General features: G+C 39.1%; 1 protein-coding gene across 1 annotated transcript in view; it reads right to left on the reverse strand.

The window, feature by feature from the left end:
- LOC118825468 (macrophage mannose receptor 1-like) overlaps positions 1–24,030 on the reverse strand; it is a 37,938-nt gene extending 13,908 nt beyond the window's left edge. Inside the window, 21 exon segments of the mRNA XM_036596071.1 lie at positions 4,216–4,318; positions 4,547–4,689; positions 5,988–6,088; positions 6,182–6,243; positions 9,266–9,432; positions 9,732–9,767; positions 11,249–11,405; positions 11,517–11,589; positions 14,492–14,610; positions 15,971–16,170; positions 16,272–16,420; positions 18,341–18,456; positions 18,665–18,781; positions 19,179–19,336; positions 19,630–19,809; positions 19,920–20,057; positions 20,156–20,251; positions 21,601–21,756; positions 22,408–22,587; positions 22,985–23,374; positions 23,751–24,030. Coding sequence (XP_036451964.1) covers positions 4,216–4,318; positions 4,547–4,689; positions 5,988–6,088; positions 6,182–6,243; positions 9,266–9,432; positions 9,732–9,767; positions 11,249–11,405; positions 11,517–11,589; positions 14,492–14,610; positions 15,971–16,170; positions 16,272–16,420; positions 18,341–18,456; positions 18,665–18,781; positions 19,179–19,336; positions 19,630–19,809; positions 19,920–20,057; positions 20,156–20,251; positions 21,601–21,756; positions 22,408–22,587; positions 22,985–23,374; positions 23,751–23,811 — 2,902 coding nt within the window. The 5' untranslated portion in view covers positions 23,812–24,030.
- Between the last annotated feature and the right edge of the window lie 326 nt (positions 24,031–24,356).

The raw sequence follows: 24,356 nt of genomic DNA on the forward strand, positions 1-24,356 counted from the left end.
CACGCTGTCTCTATTATTTTGCTGCAGAACAAAATCTCTTATCTCTCTCCCTCCAGACATTTGTCATGTATGACGACATTGTTGTCACAACCTCATCTGGAAATAGAATGTAGCAAGGGGCTTAACCCTTCAACCCTTATGCCAAACGCCTCTGAGGGATCCCCTCATTGTTGTTTGGATGTTATAGCAGAAAATGTATTGCCTCGCGCTGATCTCAAAGACCAACCATCCGCCAGCCCTGACATTACTATGTTTGTTGATGGCTCTAGTAGCAAATGCCCTGATGGCACTAATGTCACTGGCTACTGTCCACATTTTTGCCCAACAATGGAAAAACAGAGGTATGTTTACCTCCGCAGGTAAACGAATTAACCACAAACAACTTATCCCAGACCTTTTACACTCAATTCAATTGCCTAAACGTCTCGCTGTTTGTAAGTGTGCTGCTCACACACGCCACGATGACCACAGAGCTGATGAGGAAGCGAAGCGGGCCGCTCTTAGTGTGACTCACATCCTCTCTCTCAGTTCAGACACACACACACACTTAAATGAGGAAGGTCTAGCAGATATGCAACATGTTTCTCCTGACACTGAAAAACAGCACTGGTTGAAAAATGGGACACAGGTCAATGCTTCTAACATCTACTGCTGACCCCTAGGGAAGCCTATCCTTCCAAAGAACTTATTTAGGTATGCTGATCTTTTGAGCCATGGCCCCTGCCATGTCTCAACAGGAGGGATGGTGCATACCATAAATCAGGTGTTCACAGCTTATGGGTTTGCGAATTACTCGAAATTTTTTGTCTAGCATGTGAAATATGTGCAAACACAACCCACAGGGAAATTTCAGACCTAAAAAGCCCACAATGGCCTTTTCAACACATATGTATGGATTTCATAGAATTAAATAAATGCGAAGGAAAGAAGTATTGCCTAGTAATTATAGATTCACTCACCAAATGGACTGAAATATTTCCCTGTGCTAATCCAAATGCATTAACTGTGGCAAAAGCATTAGTAAAAGAAATAATTCCCAGGTATGGGATACCTCTTTAAATCTCTCTCAAAAGGAAGTGAAGAAGCAGAAGACAGCTTGGCTACCTATATGAGGAACTTGTTGAATAAACAAAATGTTCTCTCTATTAATAACCCTCCCATGCAGGCTGAAGGAGAACTGAGGCCAAACACAGAAGTCAAATCTGGAGACTGTGTTTTCATAAAGATCATAAAGAAGAAATCCTGGGCAGACCCACGGTGGGAGGGACCGTTCCAGGTTCTACTAGCAACCCCCACAGCAGTAAAAATAGCTGAACGTCCCTCCTGAATTCATCTCTCTCACTGTAAGAAAGTACGAGAACTTTTTGATCACGGTCGAAACAAACCTGCTTAGAGCCTCTTTAGGACTAGTCCGGCTACAAAGGGGAGTGAAACCAATAGGGTCACTCGTCTCAACACCGGTGAAGAAATTACAAAGGTCCAGAGACAGTAGTGAGCAGGTTCGACCATGACCAGAATGACTTTTTGCTACATAATTATCACTGCCTACGGGCTCTATGTTGTAAAAGGGATTCATTCTCCCATCTTTCAGGGCAACCCGGTGAAGGGGGCCCCCAAAGAACAATCAAGGCCCTAACAATGGAGTACCAGGAAGGGATCACTGGCACGGTCAAATCTGACCTGTGCCAAGTAATTGAATGTACTGACCAGAGAACTGGTTACATTTGGGCAGAAAAATATGCCTGTGAAACACCCCTGATAGACACTCCTGGACTCACCAAGGGTAGCTGGTGTGATTATTGGGATGATGTTATTTGCAATTTTGGGATTTATAGGTGGGGCAAAATTGTAAATAACATCATCCCAATAATCACACCAGCTACCCTTGGTGAGTCCAGGAGCCTCCCGAGGACCCGATCCTTTAACCCAACACAACGCCCACAAGCTGTTCCATCGATGATTGTAATCTGATGTATCTCACCCTCATAAATCCAAAACTCTCAGATGCTGGTCTTTATGTGCTTGGTTTTTATGTCTCCGGACAAGATCCTTTGGGTCATTTTCAAATAAAGGTCACCCCAAAACCTTACTCACAAACTGCCTCTAACATTACCACAACTGCTGGCTCTTGGTTGAATTCCACACGTTTCTCCATATCTGAAAAACTAGCCATTGAAGCCATTACTGTACACGGCTAAAACCACAAATGTTAGCAATTGCATAGCATGCTCAGCTAGCAGACCTCTTCTAGGAACAACTCCCTTCAGACTAACACAAGCAAATGCAGATGAGGGATGTGCCCTGCGGCTGTTCACACGTGACAAATTTTTCAATTGCACATGTCAACTTCTTTCTTATTTGTTTCCAGCCACCAAGCCTACTATGCCACCTGGTGTTCTAGCCTTACCTGGGAACTACACCTGTTTCTCTAGGTCCTCTGGTTGGAAGAATGTGTCAACGCTTCCCTGGTGCACATATACCAACGATGTCACCAAAAATAGTAATGGTTATCCGTCTAAGTGATTCACCAACCACACCATGGCACGCGCTGACCTGTGGTGCCTGTGTGGGGTTAGCAAACAGAGGGCTGTGTTGCCCCAGTCCTGGCAGGGATCCTGCACCTTGGTGCAGCTCCTCATGCCCTTTCATATCTACCCCACTACCGCCTTGCCCGCACTGCCTGAGAGGCTAAAGCATCACCACCGCCAGAAGCGCAATGCTTCAGCACCAGGAGCCTTTGATAACTTTATCTATACAGATGCAATAGGGGTCCCTAGAGGTGTACCGGATGAGTTTAAGGCTAGAAATCAGATTGCGGCAGATTTTGAATCAATTTTTCTGTGGCCAACGATTAATAAAAATGTGGATTGGATTAACTATTTGTATTACAATCAGTTGCAGTTCATAAATCATAGTAGAGATGCTCTAAAAGCTCTCTATGTACAACTGCAGGCTACATCACTTATGGCATGGCAAAATAGAATTGCTCTAGATATGTTACTAGCTGAGTGAGGCGGTGTATATAGGATGTTCGTGATTTTTGTTGTGCTTTCATTCCCAATAATACCTCCCCTGATGGAAGTTTTACTAGGGCTCTCCATGGGTTAGAGACCCTGTCCAAACAAATGCATGATAATGCTGGTATCAATAACCCCTTGACCTCCCTACTCGAATCATGGTTCAGAAAGTGGGGTGCTCTTGTCTATTCTGTTCTAGTTTCCTTTGCTGTGGCAGCAGCCCTCATCACTACCTGTTGTCTGGTGTTGTCTCATCCCCTGTGCGAGAGGACTCATCCTGTGCCTCATTGACTCTGCTGTCACCAAGGTCTTGGTATATGAGGCCATTGGCTCAGAGGAGTCAGGTTATGTAGCCATGTTAGTGCTGGAGGAATTCAACACCCTGGCAGCAGTGGAAGAAATTGAAGAGCCCAATTTGTAAATAAAGGACAGTGATAGTGAATGGCCTGTGAAAACCTAGTGGAGAGCAGGCTGTGGAAATTACATTCTAGATGTACACACTGTCATTTCCTTATTGTGGTTCGATTAATGCTTTGATTTTGCGCTTGAACTCTCATATACTATAAACAGGAGGGAAATGTCAGAAAAATCAGTATTATAGCAGTTGTTTGGGAACTGTATGATTTTGAACTTGTGGTGAACGTGACTTCCTAGCTGCGTGGAAAGCATTCAAAGTACTGCTTTCTTTTAATGTTCTGCAACAGAAGCCACAAAGTAACAACGTAAAGAGTACCTTTAGTAATGAATGGCTATGAAGACAGTTTTAAATGTTGTAAAATAATCCTAAAGAATCAGGAAATAGCATTGTAGTATTGGACAGTGCCAATTACTTAAGTCAGGGGTGTACTTACTTTTTCAACAGAGAAAAACAAAATCTCAGTAAATTTTTTTTGTTTGTTATTTTGTTATTTGCCAGTTGCTGATAATCAAATACCGATATGCCCACAAATGTCAAAAAACAAACACTTCTTGGGGTGTAAATACTTTTTCACATGACTGCATATATACATGCTCAAATAGTAAAACTATTTGGTGACAAACAGTTAAGGTTAGAGAATCTATAATAGAATCTAATGCCTTCAACTTCAAGTACAGGTACATTTATTAGATATTTAGTCAAATATTAGTAAAAGACAAAGCATCTGCAGATAACATTCAAAAGAAAGTATTTGCTATTTTTTCTGATGATTTTACTGACCTTGCTGATGTATATTGGTAATGGAAACTAAATTTCCTCCAAGACGTTTACAGTATGATCTGGCTTCTGCCCATGTTTTCATGTCCAGTCCTATCTGGAAACACTGTAAGCAAACACACATTTTCTCATGCATTATATCTGAAGACAAGAGACAAAACTGTAGGCAAGTTCCATTCCTTTACTGTGGCCCTATCCAGTGGTGTAGAGAACACTGGAACATAGCATGCTCACTACTTTTCACTGTTTTATATATATTATGCAAGATTGGATCACATAAACCAGGATATATGTTACTAAGAGTGTGATATGCTTAATGTAGAATCTCTTTCACCTTTTCCTGAAATTTCACCCAGTCAGAAGCACAGCCTCCTTGGGGGGGCTCAGTGGGGGCAACAGTGGTATTCACCAGGACAGAGTCACTTTTCTTACAGACAAAATGCATCGCTTCACCACAGTTTACACTTTCCCAAAGTCCTGAAAAAAAGCAATGATCTGTTACTCTGACTACAGAATTTACAAACATCTTCAAATGTAGTACACTAGGGTGGATTATATCATATATCAAACTGGGTTCCATCCAGGCCATGTCTTTGCAGAACTGATCAGTTTTCATCCTCTAACACTCTGAATTCAATCCAAGAAGGCCTTTCTTTTTGTGGGGGGAGATTAGAATGAGATTAGGACAAAAAGACCACAATGATTGTTCCATTTTTTTCAATATGACTTTCAGATTACAGAAAGATTGAAAACATAAATTAAGAAAAATGAAAAAAGAACGACAACAAAAATGGGAAACTCCGTAACAGCGCTACTCCATGCAAAATGCATGGCATTGTAAATAAGAGCTATTCGTAAAGTCACCACAGCGGTAATTAGTGCACCGGTGTCTTTTAACACTGCAGTACTTTCATCTGTGTTCTAAACGAGAACCAGTCAAAATCCACATGTAAATGAGGTTATACATATTAAAGACCCATGTCAAGTGAAGCTTTGGTTGGCTGACAAAAAGGGCAGGATGGAACAGATGAGGCAAAAAAAACAAAGACAACCAAATTTCTCAGAAACAGAGCTATGAATTTTAAGAGAAGAAGTGCTGGCAAACCATTGTAAAGTGTTTGGTAAAGATACTTTCAACTTTAATCAAGAAACAAAGTTTCTTTATCAGAAAATGTTTTTACTTTTAAACACTAAGTATATAAAAATGTAATTATTACATCTTCAAATTCAGGTTTTACCTGTAGCATTTAGGAATTTCTTATAGGTAAATATTTAAGCTTTTTTCCAATTTATTGTAAATTAATTTGAGTTTTTTTCCAATATATTATAGCAATTTTTACCAAGTTTAATATGTGGCATTTTTTCACACAATTTTAATTACTATGGCAAGCCGTTTTAGCTTTTTTCTTATTTTTCTTAATATCAGGAATTCAGATTACACATTGTAAAATTTCACTCAAAGTTCAGAAGGAAATCTTAGTACAAAATGAAATTTGACTAAAATAACCTGCTGCCAGCTAAACAAGTGTGTTTGTGGAGATATTGGTAGGCTCTCAATAATGCATATTCTCTATACTAGTCACAAACATTTAACTATTAAATAAAATAAATAAACTAAATTTGCTCCAATAGCCAGATGCAATGCTTTTGATTCACAATTACACATATGGGGTTTAAAATGATTAGATTCTCCAGTTTCTACTTTACATGTGTGCCATTTTGTCTGGTTGCTGTGGTCAATTTCAATATAGCTTCAACACTGAAGACTGACTTACCATTGTACCAATTCATCTTTACACAGTGCTCCTCGTTGTTCAAAAAGGCCGGCTGGTTTTGTGCCCATGCCTGGAATACAATTGGCGATCCATCCATCCACCTTGCCAGAAAAAACTGCATAACTACATACTTCTTTTTTAATAATATGTGTTTGAATGTGGACAGAGAATGGGCTTGCATTCTTCAGACTTACGAAAATGACTTGTCCATATCAACATTCATACCAATATAAATATTCCTGCGCTCTTCTTTAACCTGTAATACACAAATTATACTTTGTCACACTCAGTTCAAATCATAATATAATCACAAAGTAGTTATAATTAATACATATGACCTTCGGCAAATAAAACGTTTGACCAGGAAGCAATGCAAGTGCTCTTTGGTACAATTATTCCCTTCTACCAAACAATATTTTATTACGCATCTTCTATAACCTAAGAAAATCTATTAGTTTGCATTGAAGTCCCTGCAGTTACTGTATAATCAGCCTTAGTATGTAATAAGCCAGGAATGTTAATATGCTATGCTTTTATATGCAGCAAAATATAACATGCCACGTATAATGATTCTACTGATTTGGAGAACTATATGCCATCTGTGACTGGTTACATTAGCAAGTGCATAGATGATGTGACTTCCTTTAAGACCATCACCATACATGCTAACCAGTAGCAGTGAAGGACTGCAGAGGTGCATGTGCTGCTGAAAACCTGGAACGCTCCCTTCAAGCCAGATGACAAAGCTGCTCTCAGCATAGCAAGAGCCAACCTGTCCTGGGCTAATAGAAAGGCAAAGGGACAACTAATACACAGAGCGTCTGTGGAGACTTTCTACACACCAGAGACACACAGTGTATGTGGCAGGACATTCAGGCCATCACTGAACACAAAGTGATATCACATGCCTGTGATGGTGATGCATTGCTCCCAAATGCATGATTTTAGCCAGCAAGGAGGACCACCCCTCCTCCCACAGACCAAATTCTTGGTCTACCCACTAGACATGAGGACTACCCTTTCCACAGCTGACCCTCATAAGACTGCTGGCCCTAACAACACACCTGGCCGGGCACTGAAAACGAATTAAGTTGCGGATGTCCTAACTAACATCTTCAACATTTCTCTGAGGCAGCCTACTGTCTACTGTGTCTTGCCTCAATGACTATCAACCCAATCTGAATCTGCTCAATCTGATCATGATGTGCTTTGAGTGGTCAGTAATGAAATACACTGTGCTGAAAAGCATAGCTCAACTCACATGCTCAGGTTTGCTGATGATACTACATGGTAGGTCTTCTCAGCAACAAAAAAGGCGACATACAGGGAGGAGGTGACGCGGCTTGCAGACAGTTGCAGAGACAATATTCTACACTACAAAAGTATTGGGATACCCCTTCAACTATTGAGTTCAGGTGTGTCAGCTACACCCATTGCTATCAGGTGGATAAAATAAGCAAACAGTCTTGAAATCTCCATAGACAAACACCTGCAGTAGAATGAGTGATACTGATGAGTGACTTTAAACATGGCACTGTCAAAGGATGTCCACTCTGCCACAACTCAGTTTGCAACATTTCTGTCCTGCTAGATCTGCCCCTGTCAACTGTAAGTGCCATGGTTGTGAAATTGAACCACTTAGGAGCAGCAACAGCTCAGACCACACAAACTCACAGAATGGGGCCGGCGAGTACTGAAGCGTACAGTGTCTATCCTCTGTTGAATCACTCACTAAAGAGCTCAAAATTGGCTGTGGAAGCAACAGCAAAAGAACTGCATTTAAGAGCTTCACAAAATGGGTTTCCATGGCCGAGCAGCTACACACAAGCCTAAAATCAAAATGCACAATGAGAAGGGGGGGTGAAGCATGCTGTTACTAGGCTCTGGAGCAGTGGAAACGTGTTCTGTGCTTCTCTATCTGTCAGTCTGATGGACGAGTTCAGCGGAGGCCAGGAGAACATTACCTGCCTGACTGCATTCTGCCAACTGTAGAGTTTGGTGGAGGAGGGATGATGAGGAGGGGTTGGCCAAGACACCTTAGTTCCAGTGAAGGGAAATCTTAATCCCTCAGCAAATCTAGACATTTTGGACAATGGTTTGCTTTTATTTTTGTGAGAACATTTTGGTGAAGGCCTTTTTCTGTTCCAACATGATTGTGCCCCAGTGCACAAAGCAAGGTCCATAAAAGACATAGCTGGGTGAGTTTGGTGTGAAAGAACTTGACTGGCCTGCACAGAGCCCTGACCTCAACAGCACTGAACATCTTTGGGATGAACTAGAACAGAGATTGCGAGCCAGGCCCTCTCGTCCAACACCAGCGTCTGACCTCACAAACGCTCTTCTGGAAAAATTCCCACAGACACTTTTCAAAATCTTGTAGAAACCCTTCCCAGAAGAGTGGAAGCTGTTATAGTTGCAAAGGGAGGACCAACTCTATATTAATGCCTACAGATTTAGAAGGGCCAATACTTTTGTCTATGTAGTGTATCTGTTAATGTTGATAAGACGACAAACAGTGGTAATCACTCACCACTGTACGCCAATGCTTCAACTCTATAGAGCATCAAAAGCTTCAAGTTTCTTGGTGTTCACATCATGGACCACCTGCCTAGCCAAGAAAGCCCAGCAGCGACTTCACCTACTGCAGCGAATGAACAGAACAAAGAATAGAATAGAACAATTTCATGGGCATCATAACTATTTCATATTTCATGTGATGTACCTGTAAGAGGCATTCAAATCTTCAGATGTCTAGTTCCTATCACCACCACTGTGAACAATCCTGACTTTGTAAGCTTCTCAGAGCATTCCAAACCACTCTGAATGGCTTTGTTTGCATTTGTCTTATGGAGAAATTTAGAAAACTTGGTTAAATTCTCCTTTAATGTGTCGGTATGACACTTACCGGGACAGACAAGCAGGTTAACCACTTAAAAACCCAAACTTATTACATACTAAGCCTTATTATTTAGTTATTACAGGGACTTCAGTGCAAACAAGCTGAGCTATTCTTAGGTTATAGAAGTGTGTTATAAAACACACACCTGCCAGTGGGCCCTGGCCATTTAAGGGATTAATACATTCCCTTTTTAACAACACTTACTGTAGCTAAACATAATGTCTGCGACATAACACAGAACTACAGGAACATCGTGGGCTCCCAGGTGTGCAAATCAACTACAACAGCCATTAAAGGTGCAGCGGTGCCACGGTTTCTATATGAATATTGTTTTGAAAGATTAAATAACTAGAAGGTTTAATTACATCAACAACCGTACCTGATGCCACAGAAACAGTCTCTCTTCGTCATCATTGATGACCACGAGATCAGCATGTCTGTGCTTACAGAACCTCTGTCCTTGTTCCATAGAGACAGGAAAACCATAATAGATGTAATACTGGTTGCCCTTGAATATAATCCAGCCATCATCTGTTTTATTATATGCTGTGAAAGCAGGGTATATCATTCAGCCAGGGGTGAAAAAGGTGTACTCAAGTGAAAGCACATGTGCTGTGTTAAAACCTTACTCATCTAAAAGAGGAAATGCACAAAAATGTAAGTAAATGAAAGTAAAAATATATTTCTTTTGGATCTGTAACTAAAAATTAAAACAACTATTACTAAAAATGAGTTGTACACTAAAAATAATGTACTTTCTGCACATGCATGTAGTTCCCACTACAAAAATCTAATAATTTAATGAAATTAAATGAAATTCTTAGTTATTTGGTAAGAAAACTTACTTTTACTTGTTATGCTTACTTCTTTTGGAGTCACACCTAGAGGGAGACCAAAATAGAGACTGTCTGCATCAAATCCATTTATTTACACATTACATGGCAGCACATAGGAAAGAAAGTCTTGGTAGCTTTTTAAAAGCCCTAAAGCAGGAATGTTGGGCTTTAGTCCTGGAGAATCAGAGCATCGCTCACTGCTCATGCTATAATGGGTGCATCAGGACAGGAAATTTCACTCAGCTTATCAAAGCAGCATACAGGACTGTGCAAAGGTCAGCTAAAATAAAATAAAAAGTAAATGCACTGGTACCACTTTCAATTAAGGAACACATTATTAATTCATGTGTATTAAGGACCTGTTCTTTGTTCAGAAAAGCCCAATTAGACCTGTAAATGGTTTATTCACTATGCATTAAGCTTTACCCATTATGACCTGTATTAGCACTTAACAGGAGGTCTGTTAGGTGTGAAATTGTAGTATTAGTTGTAACATTGCACATCAAATACTTTGTTAAGATTTTGTTATGCAGATTACTAAACATGAAGTAACCTAAATTCTTGAATACTTTTTTGCATATAATTAGCAGCGTCAAATTCAGGTTAAAGATGTTCCATATTCATAAGTTTTCAGTCATCACTAATTAGAGGCTTAAAAGCACTAAACAAGCTTTTAGTAATTTGATCTCATTTTAGTCTAATTTGGGCTAAACAAAGAACAGGGCTTTCAATATGTCCTTAAAATTGACAAATTTCTGCAAAATCAGTATATTCATCTGGGCAGTAGGTATGTATGTGTTAAAAACCACTAGCATTAGAATGAACACAAGTAAACAATACAAGACCCTTTTTTTTATTAAAGGCATATGGTTAAATAAGATCATAACATTAGCACACGCATTTTCATCAGTTTCATCTTTGGTGTATCTGAACATTTAAACTTGCATCTGTTAGAATGTGTGTAAATATAAGCATAATAAACTACCAGCCTAAAAAAAATCCCTAATTTGCACTTAACTAACTAAAACTATTATCAATGTATATACAATAATAATAATAATGATACCAACTGTAATCCCAGTAATAAGAATTAAAACAGAAAATAACACTATTCATTTGTGTATGACAATCCAATACCACACTAATGTACTTGTAAAACAAGTACTGGATTGGATTTGGTACTGGATTGTAATGTGTATATCCTAGTGCAGAAGCATCTCTGCAATAATACAGTGTTAATTCTGTTAATTTAGTAAAACGTTATTGACGAAAATTCTTACACTACCCCATAACATCATTCTATGCTGTATTTAGAAAAAAATGTTTATTTCACATTCAGTTCTTTCTGGTCATCCAGATTGGTCAGTTGGGGGAACAGTGCACTCACTGCTCGACCTCAAACTCTATGAGCACAGCCACTGGCTCATAAGCTGCTGAATGCTGTTGTTTTATTGGCTCCCTGCAGAAGCATCTGCATTAGGTCATGATATGCAAATGAGGTAATGGTAATGGTTTGCTTACTTTACCTTTTCGAATCTCACAAAGCCATGAGTGCCTGTCTTCACACTGCTGGTCATCCCATTTTCCTTCACCCCAAAACCACCGTTTATGCTGAAGTATAGCACATTTTTCCATATTGTGTGAATTGCTTGGTTCCCCTTCTGCCCAGTCCTGATAGGATGACTGAGAGAAAAGAAACCAAAGCTGATCTGTCACTGCAGTGCAAACACAGGCTTTCCCTCTCCCTGTGAAGAATCATCTCAGGACAGCTGATTAAATTTAAAGAAAACTCACAGAGGAGCCATCACTCCATGTGTAACCAGCAGAGGGATCCTGGATGCTGTAGCCAATCCACCCATGTTCGCTTCTGCAAGCAAAGTTGTGAAAGAAAAAAGTTTTTGAGCCCTTTAACCCTATATCTAGTTTTTGCATGTAGAGCTGCTTAACTGTGATCTGATTCCTTCTTTAATTCTGTCATAATAAGCCGTGTATTCAGAAATTACCCAGATCCTTTTTATTGGGAATATCTTCCGCTAAATGCTTTCAGTGGCATCTTTCTGGGTAGGTATAAGAATTATGTCCTTCATTACATTATTTTCTTTTTTGGTGATCTGTCAATGGCTGTCATTGTCATCACAAAGTAATCTAACAGCACCAGTCATAACAAATGTGAAGCTTTACTCCAGTCTCTAGTTGGTGGCTACCAGGTTTGGGTGCAAAAGTTATTGAGCTATCAGGTTCAGATTCTAATCTTTGCGCCATGAACTGGATTGGCTGTGCCTCAAATAGAATGTCAGGCCATTGTCAAGTTCAGATCAAACACTTAAGTAAATTAAAGCTCTGTTTTGGACCACTGAACTGTGCTACTGTGTGTTAGCTTAAAGCTACATTACATAAGTTTCAGAGATTTCTACCTCTCTGATATGTAATTGCATATGCAACTTGCAGAAGAATATTTTGTAACACTGGTGACCAAGAGATACCACAGTCATTCACAGCCAAGAAGCTAAGAGACAATTAGCCTCACTCTCTCTGGACAGCCACAAGGTTAGCCAACATGGGAGTCTGTTAGTTGATGTAATAGAACTGGCAGTTAGCATTCTGCTGTTGTAACAATGAGGGAGACAAACAGGCTGGATGCAAGCACAAGTCTATGTTTCTATCATGTTCTATCTATGTTCTATAAGTCCATTGCAAACAAATCCCAAAAGAAATAAATTCTCAGTTAGCCAGATAACTTAAGCACAAAGATAAGGACTGTCCAATACGAATGTCCCTCAGCTTTTTTCCTACTGGACAAGCTTGACTTTGGTCTTAAGTAATCTGGCTACACTGAAAAATCCTACTTTGTAAAATACCTCTATGAAATAACTCACAAAACAGGGCCTTTGAAACCAAAACACCAAGCAAACAAAACACAAACAAATGGGGCTATAAATTCACAGGAAACAAACAGGAAACTCTTGGGGTTAGTGAGAGAAAAGGGCTTTAGACAACACACAGGTGAGAAGGATGACAAGAAGGCAGGGCAGGGGAGGAGACAGGAATAAAGCAACAACAAAACCACATGGCAAGACACATGAGGGTAAGTAAACAAAGGCACATTGTGTTAGCTGCAGTTTTAAAAAGTGGCTGGCTTCACAAGACCTGGAGGAAGCATGTGCTAGCCTTGACTATCCTAGCACTCTCTTTTGTGGTCTTTGCTAACTCTTTTGAGGTCTTTTATTTGCCAACTGTGTGTTTTTTTTTGTTTTGTTTTTTTTTAAAGTCTAAAGCATTTACCTAAATATTTTCTCAGGCTAAAAAGTAGCTCAGTAGGTAAGAACAGATAAAATGATAATGGTGTTAAACTGCCATCTTTAAAAAATATTGCATATAAAATTAATCATTTTGAACACAGATGGTTAGCATTAAGTGCAATAAAATAATCAATTAAAAAAATAAAGATACTGCAACTGTATTGCAACACACTAAAACTTAATAAGGCATGGGATATTCTAGTTATTTGAATTTTTTCTAAGTTATTTTTCAAAATAAATTCCTCCAATGAATAGCAAGAGGATTGCTGTCTGAAGCAGCATGCACATTACCCCCAGGAAAAAGGTTTTGCATGTGCTGAGCCATTCACTTGAATAGAATCCTTTTTTCCCTGCGCCAAGATATGCGATGTGCAAACCACACTGAGCAATGCTTTTTGATCACCGGCCCTGCTGAGCTTTTTTTTTTACACAGCACTTCTATCAGCAGGCTGGCTTCAAGATGATGAAGTAAGAATATAAATATAATATAAAAAGCTTTTCCAGCTCACAATTTCTACTGTCCAAAATATTATTAAAAATGGCAGTTAAGGGGAACTGCAGAAGTCAAGGCAAATTCTGGAAGATCAAGAAAACAGATAGAACAGATAGAACTGTTCACACGCTTGTTTAAAATGCCGACTGAAACCCCCAAATGACAGCAAAGGATTTGCAGGATGGTTTAGCTGATTTAGGAGTGGCATTCATCATTTTACTGAATAACATTGTTTGTCCAAGCGTAATCTGCATGAAGGAGCCATCAAATGGAAAACTTACAACATCTAGATAAGACAGGAGAATGTCCAAAACAAGTACTGTAGACTAATGAAATAAAAATGGAGCACTTCAGGCACTATTTAATTCCAGTGTTTGCAGAAAAACAGACATAGCACTTGACCAAAAAAGAGCATCTTGGCAACTGTTAAGCACTGAGGGTAGATTTACTTTGCCTTTGGGTTGTGTGGCAACCAGTAGCACAGGAAACATTGCACAGGTCATTCAAGATTCTGAAAGAGACTGACTTCTACAACAGGACATTAATCCAAAAATAACCTCAAGGTCCACACTGAACTACTTCAAGAAATGCAAGGTGGAGCTTTTGGAATTGCCCTCTCCATCCCCCACCTTGAACATGCATAGATCTGCTGTGTATGCAAGACAGCCCAAGAACCCTGCCAAACTAGACGCTTTCTAGAGTGGGAGAAAATTCCTAAAACAAGAATGGAAAGACATCTTGCTGGCTAGAAAAGTGTTTGCCAGAGGGGATGTTACTGAGTACTTAATCAGCAAGCATGTGTGTGCACCCCTGTTTGTAATACAGAGGTGCCATTTTCTGCCACTGAGCTGGATGACTGAATGTCACCTTTGCTCAGTTATGTTCAGTCTGCTTTTCAGCATAGAACTGGAGTATGAAGTAAAATTAGTACAGTATGACTGTATTGAATTTAGAAATGAATTAATTTGCAATCTTACGGTTGAAAGTCCTCAATATCAGTAGCGCTGTGGATGCTAAGCAGATCACCCCCAAGTTCTCGGCAGAAGTCCAGAGCCTCAGACCACGTCTTCTTTCTTCTGTATTCCGGGTTAAAAAACTTAATCAAAGAGAACCAGTGAATGAAAGATTACGTTAAATAGCCAAGTGATGTTTAACCTTCATTCACCATGTTGTTTTTGTTACAGTTGATCAAATCTTGGTTGATTAGTATCTTGGTGAGAGAGGGGCACAAACTAACATGGGGTAAAATGTAACATGGATATTTTATGTAGTTAAATAGGTTCAAATAGAACATGTTTTTGGTTATTTTGTCGTATTACCATAGCATCAACTGCGATTTTTTCACTGCACCTCTACCAATGATTCTATCTGTTAAAAGTAACATACATACACTGTAAAAAAAAAAAGTATTTTCACTATCAAAGTACTCAAAGTACTCAATTTTTAGGGTCAACACATGTTTAAAAGGTTAACCATACATATACTGTATTTTAACACTGCTGTAGTTAATTTACAGGAAATAAATTAGTGATCACTTGTTTCACCAACATTTGCATTTATTTTAAAGGTCATCACTGTTAATATTCTGGTAATATACTGTCAGAATAACAAGTAGAATTTGAATAACTAGAATTTGAACTACTGAAACCATTGACTTGCAGCTAAAGACAACATTTCTAGGAAATTAAATCACTGTAATTTTACACATTTTTACCATCACTGAGAAAACATACTTTTGCTGTTAATTACCAGGTCGTGTCTGGCATCCCTGCTACAGACATTTTTATCGCTATTGCACTGTTTTGAAGCATGTAAACAAATCACAGTTAGAGTACAAGGTACAGCCCCTGCACAGCAGCGTTAGTCATAACCAATTTTAGTCCAATTCTAACTTTTTGTGCAGATTAATCAAAAACACACTACAGATATCATAAAAAATAAAATATATTTATAACTTTTTTATCTTGCTGACATTAGCTCTTCCATTGTGTGGTAAAACAAATTAATTTTACACGTGTAACACAGGCGCTTTTCACTAATCATATTAAGTTTGATGTACTTCGGGTGGAAATCTTATTTGGTTCAAACATCATAAAATTGTATTGTTTCAATTATGTTCACATTGTTTTACCGGGCTAAATCCCCCACAGCCGCTCAAATAACCCTGTCTATGGGGTAAGTTTGGATGTTCTATCGTGCTGCTTTCAGGTGAATTGTTCCTTACCAGTATTTGCTTGAAACAAAGTTTACATTTTCATTTGCAGCAGATATGTGTAGGTGTGCTGGTTGTTTATATATAAAAAATATTAATCTGGCTGTGTTCAGATGTGCCACACTCTCCCCTACATGATAAATGTTTGTCACTTATTTTTCCACAAAGATTTTGACCACATGTTGGTTTGTAATTCAACATTCACAGCACTTCATCATACTTCCTCATAAATCATCAGAAATACCTTAAAACAGAGATTTCTGTTTGGTATTTGATTCCAGCCTGCACTGCAGTGAGGAGCAGGAGTGATTGGTGGGGGCAAAGTAGTGGTCACATCATCAGCCTTCTGCTTGCAGATGTATTTCTCTGCATTAGTACAGTTTAGCACATCCCATAATCCCGCGAGAAATCCTGTGGTTATAGCAACACAACCTTGCTTCCTCCCTGTATTTGTGACAGCAGTGACAAAACACACATTTGTGGACATTTTTCTGCTGTAACAAAATCATTAGAACATGCTTCATGGGCAGAATGCAAAGCTTTACCTGGCAGTCCAATATTGAAGTGAGTAAACAAAATCCTCTTGGTGTTTGTCCACTCCCAAATATATTGATTTTTTTGGTTAGACAGTCCAATCCAGAAGTGCTTCCCTGTCCGCGCCCCAATTAGACTGACGAGGAATGCATTTTGTACTCTGGGAAGAGTAGAAATAGAGTAGAGAGTTTTTATAATGTTTTAAATAAATAAATAAATAAATAAATAAATAAACACAGTTTGCTACATCAACAAATGCAAGTTAGGACTGTACTACACACAGTGGAAGTCATCAACAGTGTCCAGAAACGCTGCCAACTTCTCTGGGCTCAAGCTTTTCTAAATGGGCTGTCGCATAGTGGAAATGTGTATTGTGGTCTGACCATCTTTCAGACAATTTATGGAAATAAAGGATGCTGTGTTCTCCAGACCAATGAAGAAAAGAGTCGTGGTATGAGGGGCATTAGTGCGTTTAGCATGCATAACACATATGCTGCCTTGTTTTTGAGATGTCAAACAGAGTCAAACAAAATTTCAGGATTGAACAGAATTTACCAACCACTGCTTTCTGCTCTTATTAGCTTTACATATACTGTCTCAACTTATAGGAATTGCATGCATGCACTTTCATGTTCATGAAAAGTAACAGACATGCTAATAAAAGCAACTCTGATGCTGTTTATCACTCTGCAGTGTGTCAACTACTGCTGTAATTGTTCATCCCCTAAAAGAGCTTAGTAACACTAAGTAAAATTACTAGCTTTTGACATTGATTTAACAACTAATTACATGTTAAAAGCTTTTAAGCCCATATATGTAAGAACATTCAATGCTTTAGAACTTTAACACTCTTGTTAGTTGTGAGGTCTAATGTTATGGTGAAAGCTCACACTGAGCTCCATGACTCGTGAACTTTTTTCATAATTCTTGGACCCCACCCAACATTGTTTAAAAAATATAAAAAAAAAGAAACACCTGCACAAGCAGCATTAAAAAAGATTCTAATTATCAGTATCCCCAGACCAAGACCACAAATTCTTAGTAAATGATGTGTCACTTGAAATGTATTTTATAGCAGCCAATTTATATTCTTTAAGATAAATAGACAAATGCTAATCTTAACATTACTAGGCTAGTCACATCATAATTTCACTCACCTTGTACCTTTTTGAGAAAATAGCTAGATAGATAGAGAAGTTTGTGCGGTTAGTTAACCAACACCAAACCTGACAAGTTTATTCTATTATATCTACTTAATGAGCATAAAATTAAATGACTTTCTTGCTTATCATTGCTGTTCTGAAAAGTGCTATGGCTGTGTTTTCCTATTATGTGCTCCATGGAGCAGCACCTATGGTCCAGTGGGCTTTAGCCATTAGATGGCTGCAGCAGTCTTTCTGTGCTTCCTTGTGTGGTCAAAATGATAAGATGCTGATATTCAACTGCCCTTTGATGGAGGACAGAGTTCAGTAAACAATGTTATGAATGTTTTTTGAAGATTGAGGCCTACAGGTGAGAAGTTCCAGAATCTTCTCACTGTTCATCCAGGGTTTTTGGTTTGGAAGAGTGCGAATGTTCTTAGTTAGGACTACAATATCCACACAATTCCTGATGAATTTAGAGACAGATGACGCATATTTTTTCACATCTACCTGGCTAATGTTCTGAACATCTCACAGTCTATGCATTCAAAGCAGTTCTGCTCCCTCTGGCTGCACACACACTGCATGTACTGTCCCTTTAAGCCATTTCAAGAGCTGCCAGTGTGTTGGTTTCGTGACCAGTGATATGGTCACTTTTCCTGAAGGCCGGGAGCAGAGTGGTACTGTAAGCATCCTGTATGTTCATATAAACATGATCTATTGTGTTTCATTCACGGACCGAACAGAATGCATGTATCACATTAAGTGCAATAGAGACTGTAGCTTATACCTCTTATTCACATACATGAATGCTTCTGCATCCAGGTTGTTGAACAAGTTGTGGTATTTTTTGCATGCAGTATACATTAGCACTACCTACTCTACAAGTATTTATTGCCTGTTTCGCACAGTAATACAAGTTAACTAATAATTCTGACCTGTTCGAAATGTCAGCCAAATAAGATCCAGTTTTCTCACATATCTGCTTGGCCTCTTCAAAAGTTTTAATCTCTGATCCTATTAGATAACAGTAGTAACCAAACCTGAACCAGCCCTGAAATAGACAAGAAATGTGAGACAGTGATCAGAGGAAGTCTTCAAACATAATTCCACCATAACAAGAAATCCTACAGCTTTTAAACTGAATTAAAAATCTATACCAGTGAACAAAAGTCCCAGACTCTTCTGGGACAACAGAAATGAATATGTATCCCAAAGCATATGGTATTGTAAATAACAAAGCATTTCAGATAAATACTTACAGGTTTGCAGCCTGGGCTTGTAACAACAGTGTCATTAGTAGATGGATCTGAATGGCTTTTCTTCTTACAGATGTATCCATGCTTGTTCTGACAGATTTGGTCAGCCCACTTTCCCTCCTAGACAAGAAACAGATGTGTTTACTAGATGGACTATCCTTAGATAGCCCCTCTTCTAGCTTTTATTATGCTGTACCTTATTCTCCAAAGCGTTAAAACTAAGTGAAAAGAAAAGAACAAGCACTTCAAATGCTGTACACTGTCAGAATAAAGGTATTAAACTGTCACTGGGGTAGTTATACAGAGATAACAATGTGTACCTTTTCCCTGGGAAAACATACACAGCTGTACCTTAAAATCATTGTTGTACCTTTAAGGGTACAATTACATTGTTTGTACCTTGATAATTAAACATTTACCAGTATAGTAACCTTTATTCTGGCAGTGTAGAACAGCATCAGCTGGCTTTGTGTTACTGTTTCAGTGGTGATTCTCTTGAGGATGGAAGCACTGTTACCTCTCCTCTTATTAAAACACAGTCCTCCTCAAGGGCAGCATTGTGGCTTGGCTCGTTCACATCCCACAAGGCAAATGGGACACTGGAGTGGTCGCTCCACTCAAACAGCAATGCAGTTTTAAGGTCATTAAAACCAATCCACAGCTCATCAGTCTTTGCTTTACAGGTGGGAGGAAATAACCAACAGTAAAGACAAATAACACAGCTTAATTGTTTGTTGATTCATTGCAGCCTGGTGTTATAGACTGCACAGACTGATATTCAAGTCTTCAGAATGTTTAGGTATGTATATCACTTGGTATAAAGACATATACTTTGCTCCTCAAAACAGTATTTACTTCTCCTTTATTGCCATTTTCAAATCCCAAATTGCTTGTCAGCCTTTGCTTCTTTCATCTTACAGAATCTTGAAGTTCAGGTAACAGTGGGTAGCACATGCACAGGAACTCACAGTATCCAAGCTGTGAGATGATGAAGCTTTGCTCTTCTACACTGAGAACGCTCAACAGATCTCCACCTTCACGTCGACAGGCGTCTTTTGCCTCCTGCCATGTTTTCTTTGTACGAGTGAGAAGGTAGCAGTGACCTGAGTAAGGGATCCATGGACTGTGACAAGAACCTGTGTGCACAACTGGACAGCAGTGGACAAACATTTAAAACTACCGGCAAAATATCTAGGATGTCAAAGTCGAGCACTACTTTATAAAACAAATAATGATTAATGATAAAGACACTGTATACCTGGTGGAACAGTTGGAATAGAGAGACCTCTTTGGCAGATATATCCATGTCTTTCAGAACAAACAGCAGTGGACCATTCAGAACCATAAAGCTGACTTATCACCCCACAGCTGTGGCCTGGGGCAGCAGACGGTTGACCTTTTCCCAGTGAAACACACGTACATTCACAGATGAAAAATGAACATGCTTTTATGACAAAAAAACACTTGTACTGAAAGCTTACACTAAAAACTCACCACTCAGCCATTTCAGATAACGTAAAGGTTGTCCACTGACCCAGCGCCATCCACTTGAGGCATCTAAACTGTTCAGCCCTGTCCACAAGACTGGACCTGTGGTCACAGTCAATGCTAGGAAATTGTAAGGTGAGAATATTGAGTTTGTTATTTCATGATTGATTGTAATTTTGTGCTGATTCTATCAAAGCTACACCACAATCTTTGGGGTGTAACAGAAGAACTAGAACTGAGGGTGTTCAATCTTTTCATTATTACTGTATGTAAAACACAGTACAAAATGCATAAATGTAGAGATACTGTGGTGCCTCCATAACAAATAAGCAGCGCAAACGTGTCACAACTATGGGCTATTTCAGAAGGTGCACCAATTGTTAACGTACAATTTGTCAAACCAAACTGTACCCTGTCCATTAATGAAAAGGGAGCACCACAAGATTAGATTATATTTGGTTGGTGGACCGTTCTCAACTCAGCAGTCACAACGACATGGCTGTGTTATGTGTTAAAAGGTGTTGTCTTGGTATGACTCTATCAGGTGCAACAGTGTTGCTGGGATTTTAAACACCTCAGTGTTATTGTTAGATTGAGAATAGTCCACCAGTCAATGGTGGTCCTGTGATGCACTCGTATGAGTGCAACACAACTACTACATGCTGGTGTCACTGCTGAGAATGGTCCACAATGCAAATGACATTTGATCAGCGATGGTCCTTGGATGGAGATGGATGAAGTAAAGGGTAGATGACAAATCAGCACAGTACTACAAAGCGCACTTCTACTGTAGGTGTACCATAAGGCTAGTAGGCGTAGGTACAAGCAGGTGCGAAATACAGGGGGTCTTGGGGGGGTCCAGTGCGGGGTCATAAGTTATTATGACGTTACGCTGTGAATATGAATTCAGTGGAAGGTCATTGTTTAGCTGCTTCACCCACAATCAGTGAGCTTCTGTCTTTGGTATTCTTAACTGAAAAGAGCTGCAGCACTGCTCTGCCTCACACCACAGGATATTTACCAACCCAGTAAAGAGCATTTCCAAAAGAAGAACTGTTAAACCAAACATTTTGTTGCCACTTGAAACCAGCACAAGTTAGTAAGTTAGCGAGTTAGTTAGCAGAAGTAAGTGAGAGTAAAAGTTAGCACTGAGCCAGCCCTGGAGTAGCAAGTCAACTTGGAACCCCCAGGAATACCAGGGAGTATTTGCACACTGGGTACAAGGTAGCCACTGGCAATTCAGTGTATTCAAATCTGAATACAGATACATTACATAGATAAAGCTACATATACAGATAGTGGCATTATATTACACTACTAAAATAAATATATATAAAAGAATATATCTAATCAATGGCACATTGCTCATTCTTATCATTCTTAATGTCTGGTGACTTTAACTGACCTTGCTATCTGATGCAGTGTGTCTCAGAGATGTAAGAGGACAGTACCTGATATGAAGGTCTGTTCATGGGGTTCAGTGATGCTCAGCAGGTCTCCCCCCTGCTGCTGACAGCTCTTCCTGGCCTGATACCAGGTCAGTGCAGACTCTTCATTCAGCTGGTAATAGATGTCTGTCAGAGGACTCTTCCTCCAGAACTGTTGAACTGACCATAAAGAGAATGTCTCAGTGTTCTTTATACAAAAGTTAAGCAAACCCTGGAAAACCAAAGGTATAGGATCCAAGTGATCCATTACAAATCCTTCCAAATGTATTAGTCAGCACTTCACCAGTAGGAAAACAATGCCAAATGTTGTGATTAAGGTGACATGTACTGTAATTTTTCAGTGTCAGAAAATGAAATGGTTATGCCTGGCTTAGTATGTCATAGTGATGGGCATTCCAGCTCAGCTCACAAATAAGAGCCCACTCTTTCAATTCCCAAATGGCTTTTTTCAGTAGCATTGACAATTTTTTGTCCCCAAAACTGACGTTAGTGAAGTTAGTGATATTGTCTATAATTTAATCAGAGTACCTTTTAATTCGTTAGTTTACAAAAACTGCATCATGTTTGTTATTTTAAAAAATGAGTATGTCTGATATTGATGAGTAGTTTCAATGGATGAATTTTGAGAGGCAGGAATCAAAATGCAGCAAATCCATCAACAAGTCATCAACAAACCAATGCAAGAATTACATGAAAACAACCAAACAAGCATAACAAGCAGGAGATGCATCACTAAGAAACATTTTGGTGACACTTTCTGTGAAACGTTATCCACAGTGCATTTGTGTTTCACAGTAAAACACTACATACCCATTTCCTGATTTGGGCAATAACCCCAGAGTTGATTAGGTTTATATTCACTCTCAATTGCACACCACAGATGATTGGATGAGCGGCCTTCTGTTGTGCACTCTGTGTACCATTTATCTTTGAAATGGAATGGGAAATGACACGGCCGTCCAAAAGCATTTCCTTTAATCGTGTATATTTCTGTGAATTTAGAGAAGAAGACAAGTATGAAATTCACTGTATGAACTGTATGAATGATATTATTTCTTAGTAAGTAGTTTAATGCAGTTTCCTTTAAGTGTACAGAGTTTTGAGAAAAAAAATCCTACATCCCTTTCATTACTTTATTACTTTGACATTTCAGTGAGGCTTTTGAAGGCTTTGAATATAATATGACTAAGTAGTGCATATTTCAGTTGTAGGTTTGTTGGTTTTAGAGATTAATGAAAGAATATGATAAATCTTTGCTTCTTTTTTTGTTTTTCAGGCAAAAGGTTCCAATACTGAATCATAAATAAAGAAATGTGCAATTGCTGTTGTAAACACAGTAACGTTGCTGCTTATTTCAATTCTCCATTAAGAGATTAAAGATAGATACCTTCGTATGGCCGAGAGCAAACGTTGTCCGTCGTTCCATGAATCGTCCACCTGCCCTTGTCTGCCGGGTCTTTGGAGAGTGTTAGTAGATTGGAATCTCCCTGAACAGATATGTAAAGAGACTCATTCTTCAGGCCGAACAGTGTGTCATTCTGGCACTCCCACTTCTGGAGGTCATTGTTGGCATCACAGATGTACCACTGCAGTTTACTGCCCTCACTCTTGCTGCCCGTGCCGAGGCATTTCTTCTGCTCAACATTAAAGATGCGGTTCTCTGAAGTCCAGCGGAACTGCTGTCTCGGGCTCTGGGGGTTGCATGGAAACAGCTCTCGCAGGCTGTCTCCCAGACATCTGTTCTTACGTGCATTGTAGATCATAAAAGAGGTTCCATCTATGCAGGAAAATTAACATGCATTACAACAGAACAGTCTAGACCAGACTGTGTTTTGCATTTCGGGGGAGAAAAGGATTATGCAAATTATGCAAAATTTTAGCAGCTTTAGCTTTATAGATTGAACCATTTGAAAAAACAGATGTCACTGACAATGGCTGTATATCAGATAATTTCCAATAATGCTAATACAAAGGAAACAAGATCTAGTAAAATATTTTTTTCAGTGCTGTTTATCTATGAACCCCTTCTTAAAGCACTAACATGCACCCATGTGTGTTCTCTCTTTAGCTGAGACAACAAACTAAGGTTTATTTAGATCATAAGAACAAGGAAGAAAAAGGAAGATTGTAAGAAAAAGGAAGAGGCAGCATACCTGACTGAGCAAAGCAGTGCAAAATCTGAAGTAAAAGCACAGCAGTAGTTACTTTCATCATCTTGATGATCAAAAAAAGCAAATTCCAGAGTCAAATTCTGCCTGTGGCTCGAACTCTCATTGGTCTTGGTGAACTGAGCTAAAGAGGAGTGTCCTCATAACACAAAACACAAAACATCCTGTCACGTGCTTCTTATTTGGAACTGCTGTAGCACTTTTTTTTTATGAAGAAGAGTGCAACAGAGTGTTTGCATTGTCCTGAGTAACTGCCCTCAGTGGCGATTGCTTCCATATGTCTGCTTTCTGTGTAGGTGGCAGATCTCTCTCTCTCTCTCTCTCTCTCTCTCTCTCTCTCTCCCCCTCCCCCCGTCTCTCTCTCTCTCATTCTGTGTGTTTGTGTGTGTGAGTGTGTGTGTATACTGAGATGTGTTTAGTGCAGCGGTAAATGTTTTGAGTATTACATATATTTTGAGTATTACATATACATATGTATTCACCAATATAGTCTTAGAAACAAAAATATATACTTTATATTTTAGTTTCTAAGGCTATATTTGTGAATGGAGGAACAGCAAAGTAAGAATTTCATTGTGCAGTGTAACTGCC

The sequence above is a fragment of the Colossoma macropomum genome, unplaced genomic scaffold (genome assembly GCF_904425465.1).
Source record: "Colossoma macropomum unplaced genomic scaffold, Colossoma_macropomum, whole genome shotgun sequence".
NCBI lineage: Eukaryota > Metazoa > Chordata > Actinopteri > Characiformes > Serrasalmidae > Colossoma > Colossoma macropomum.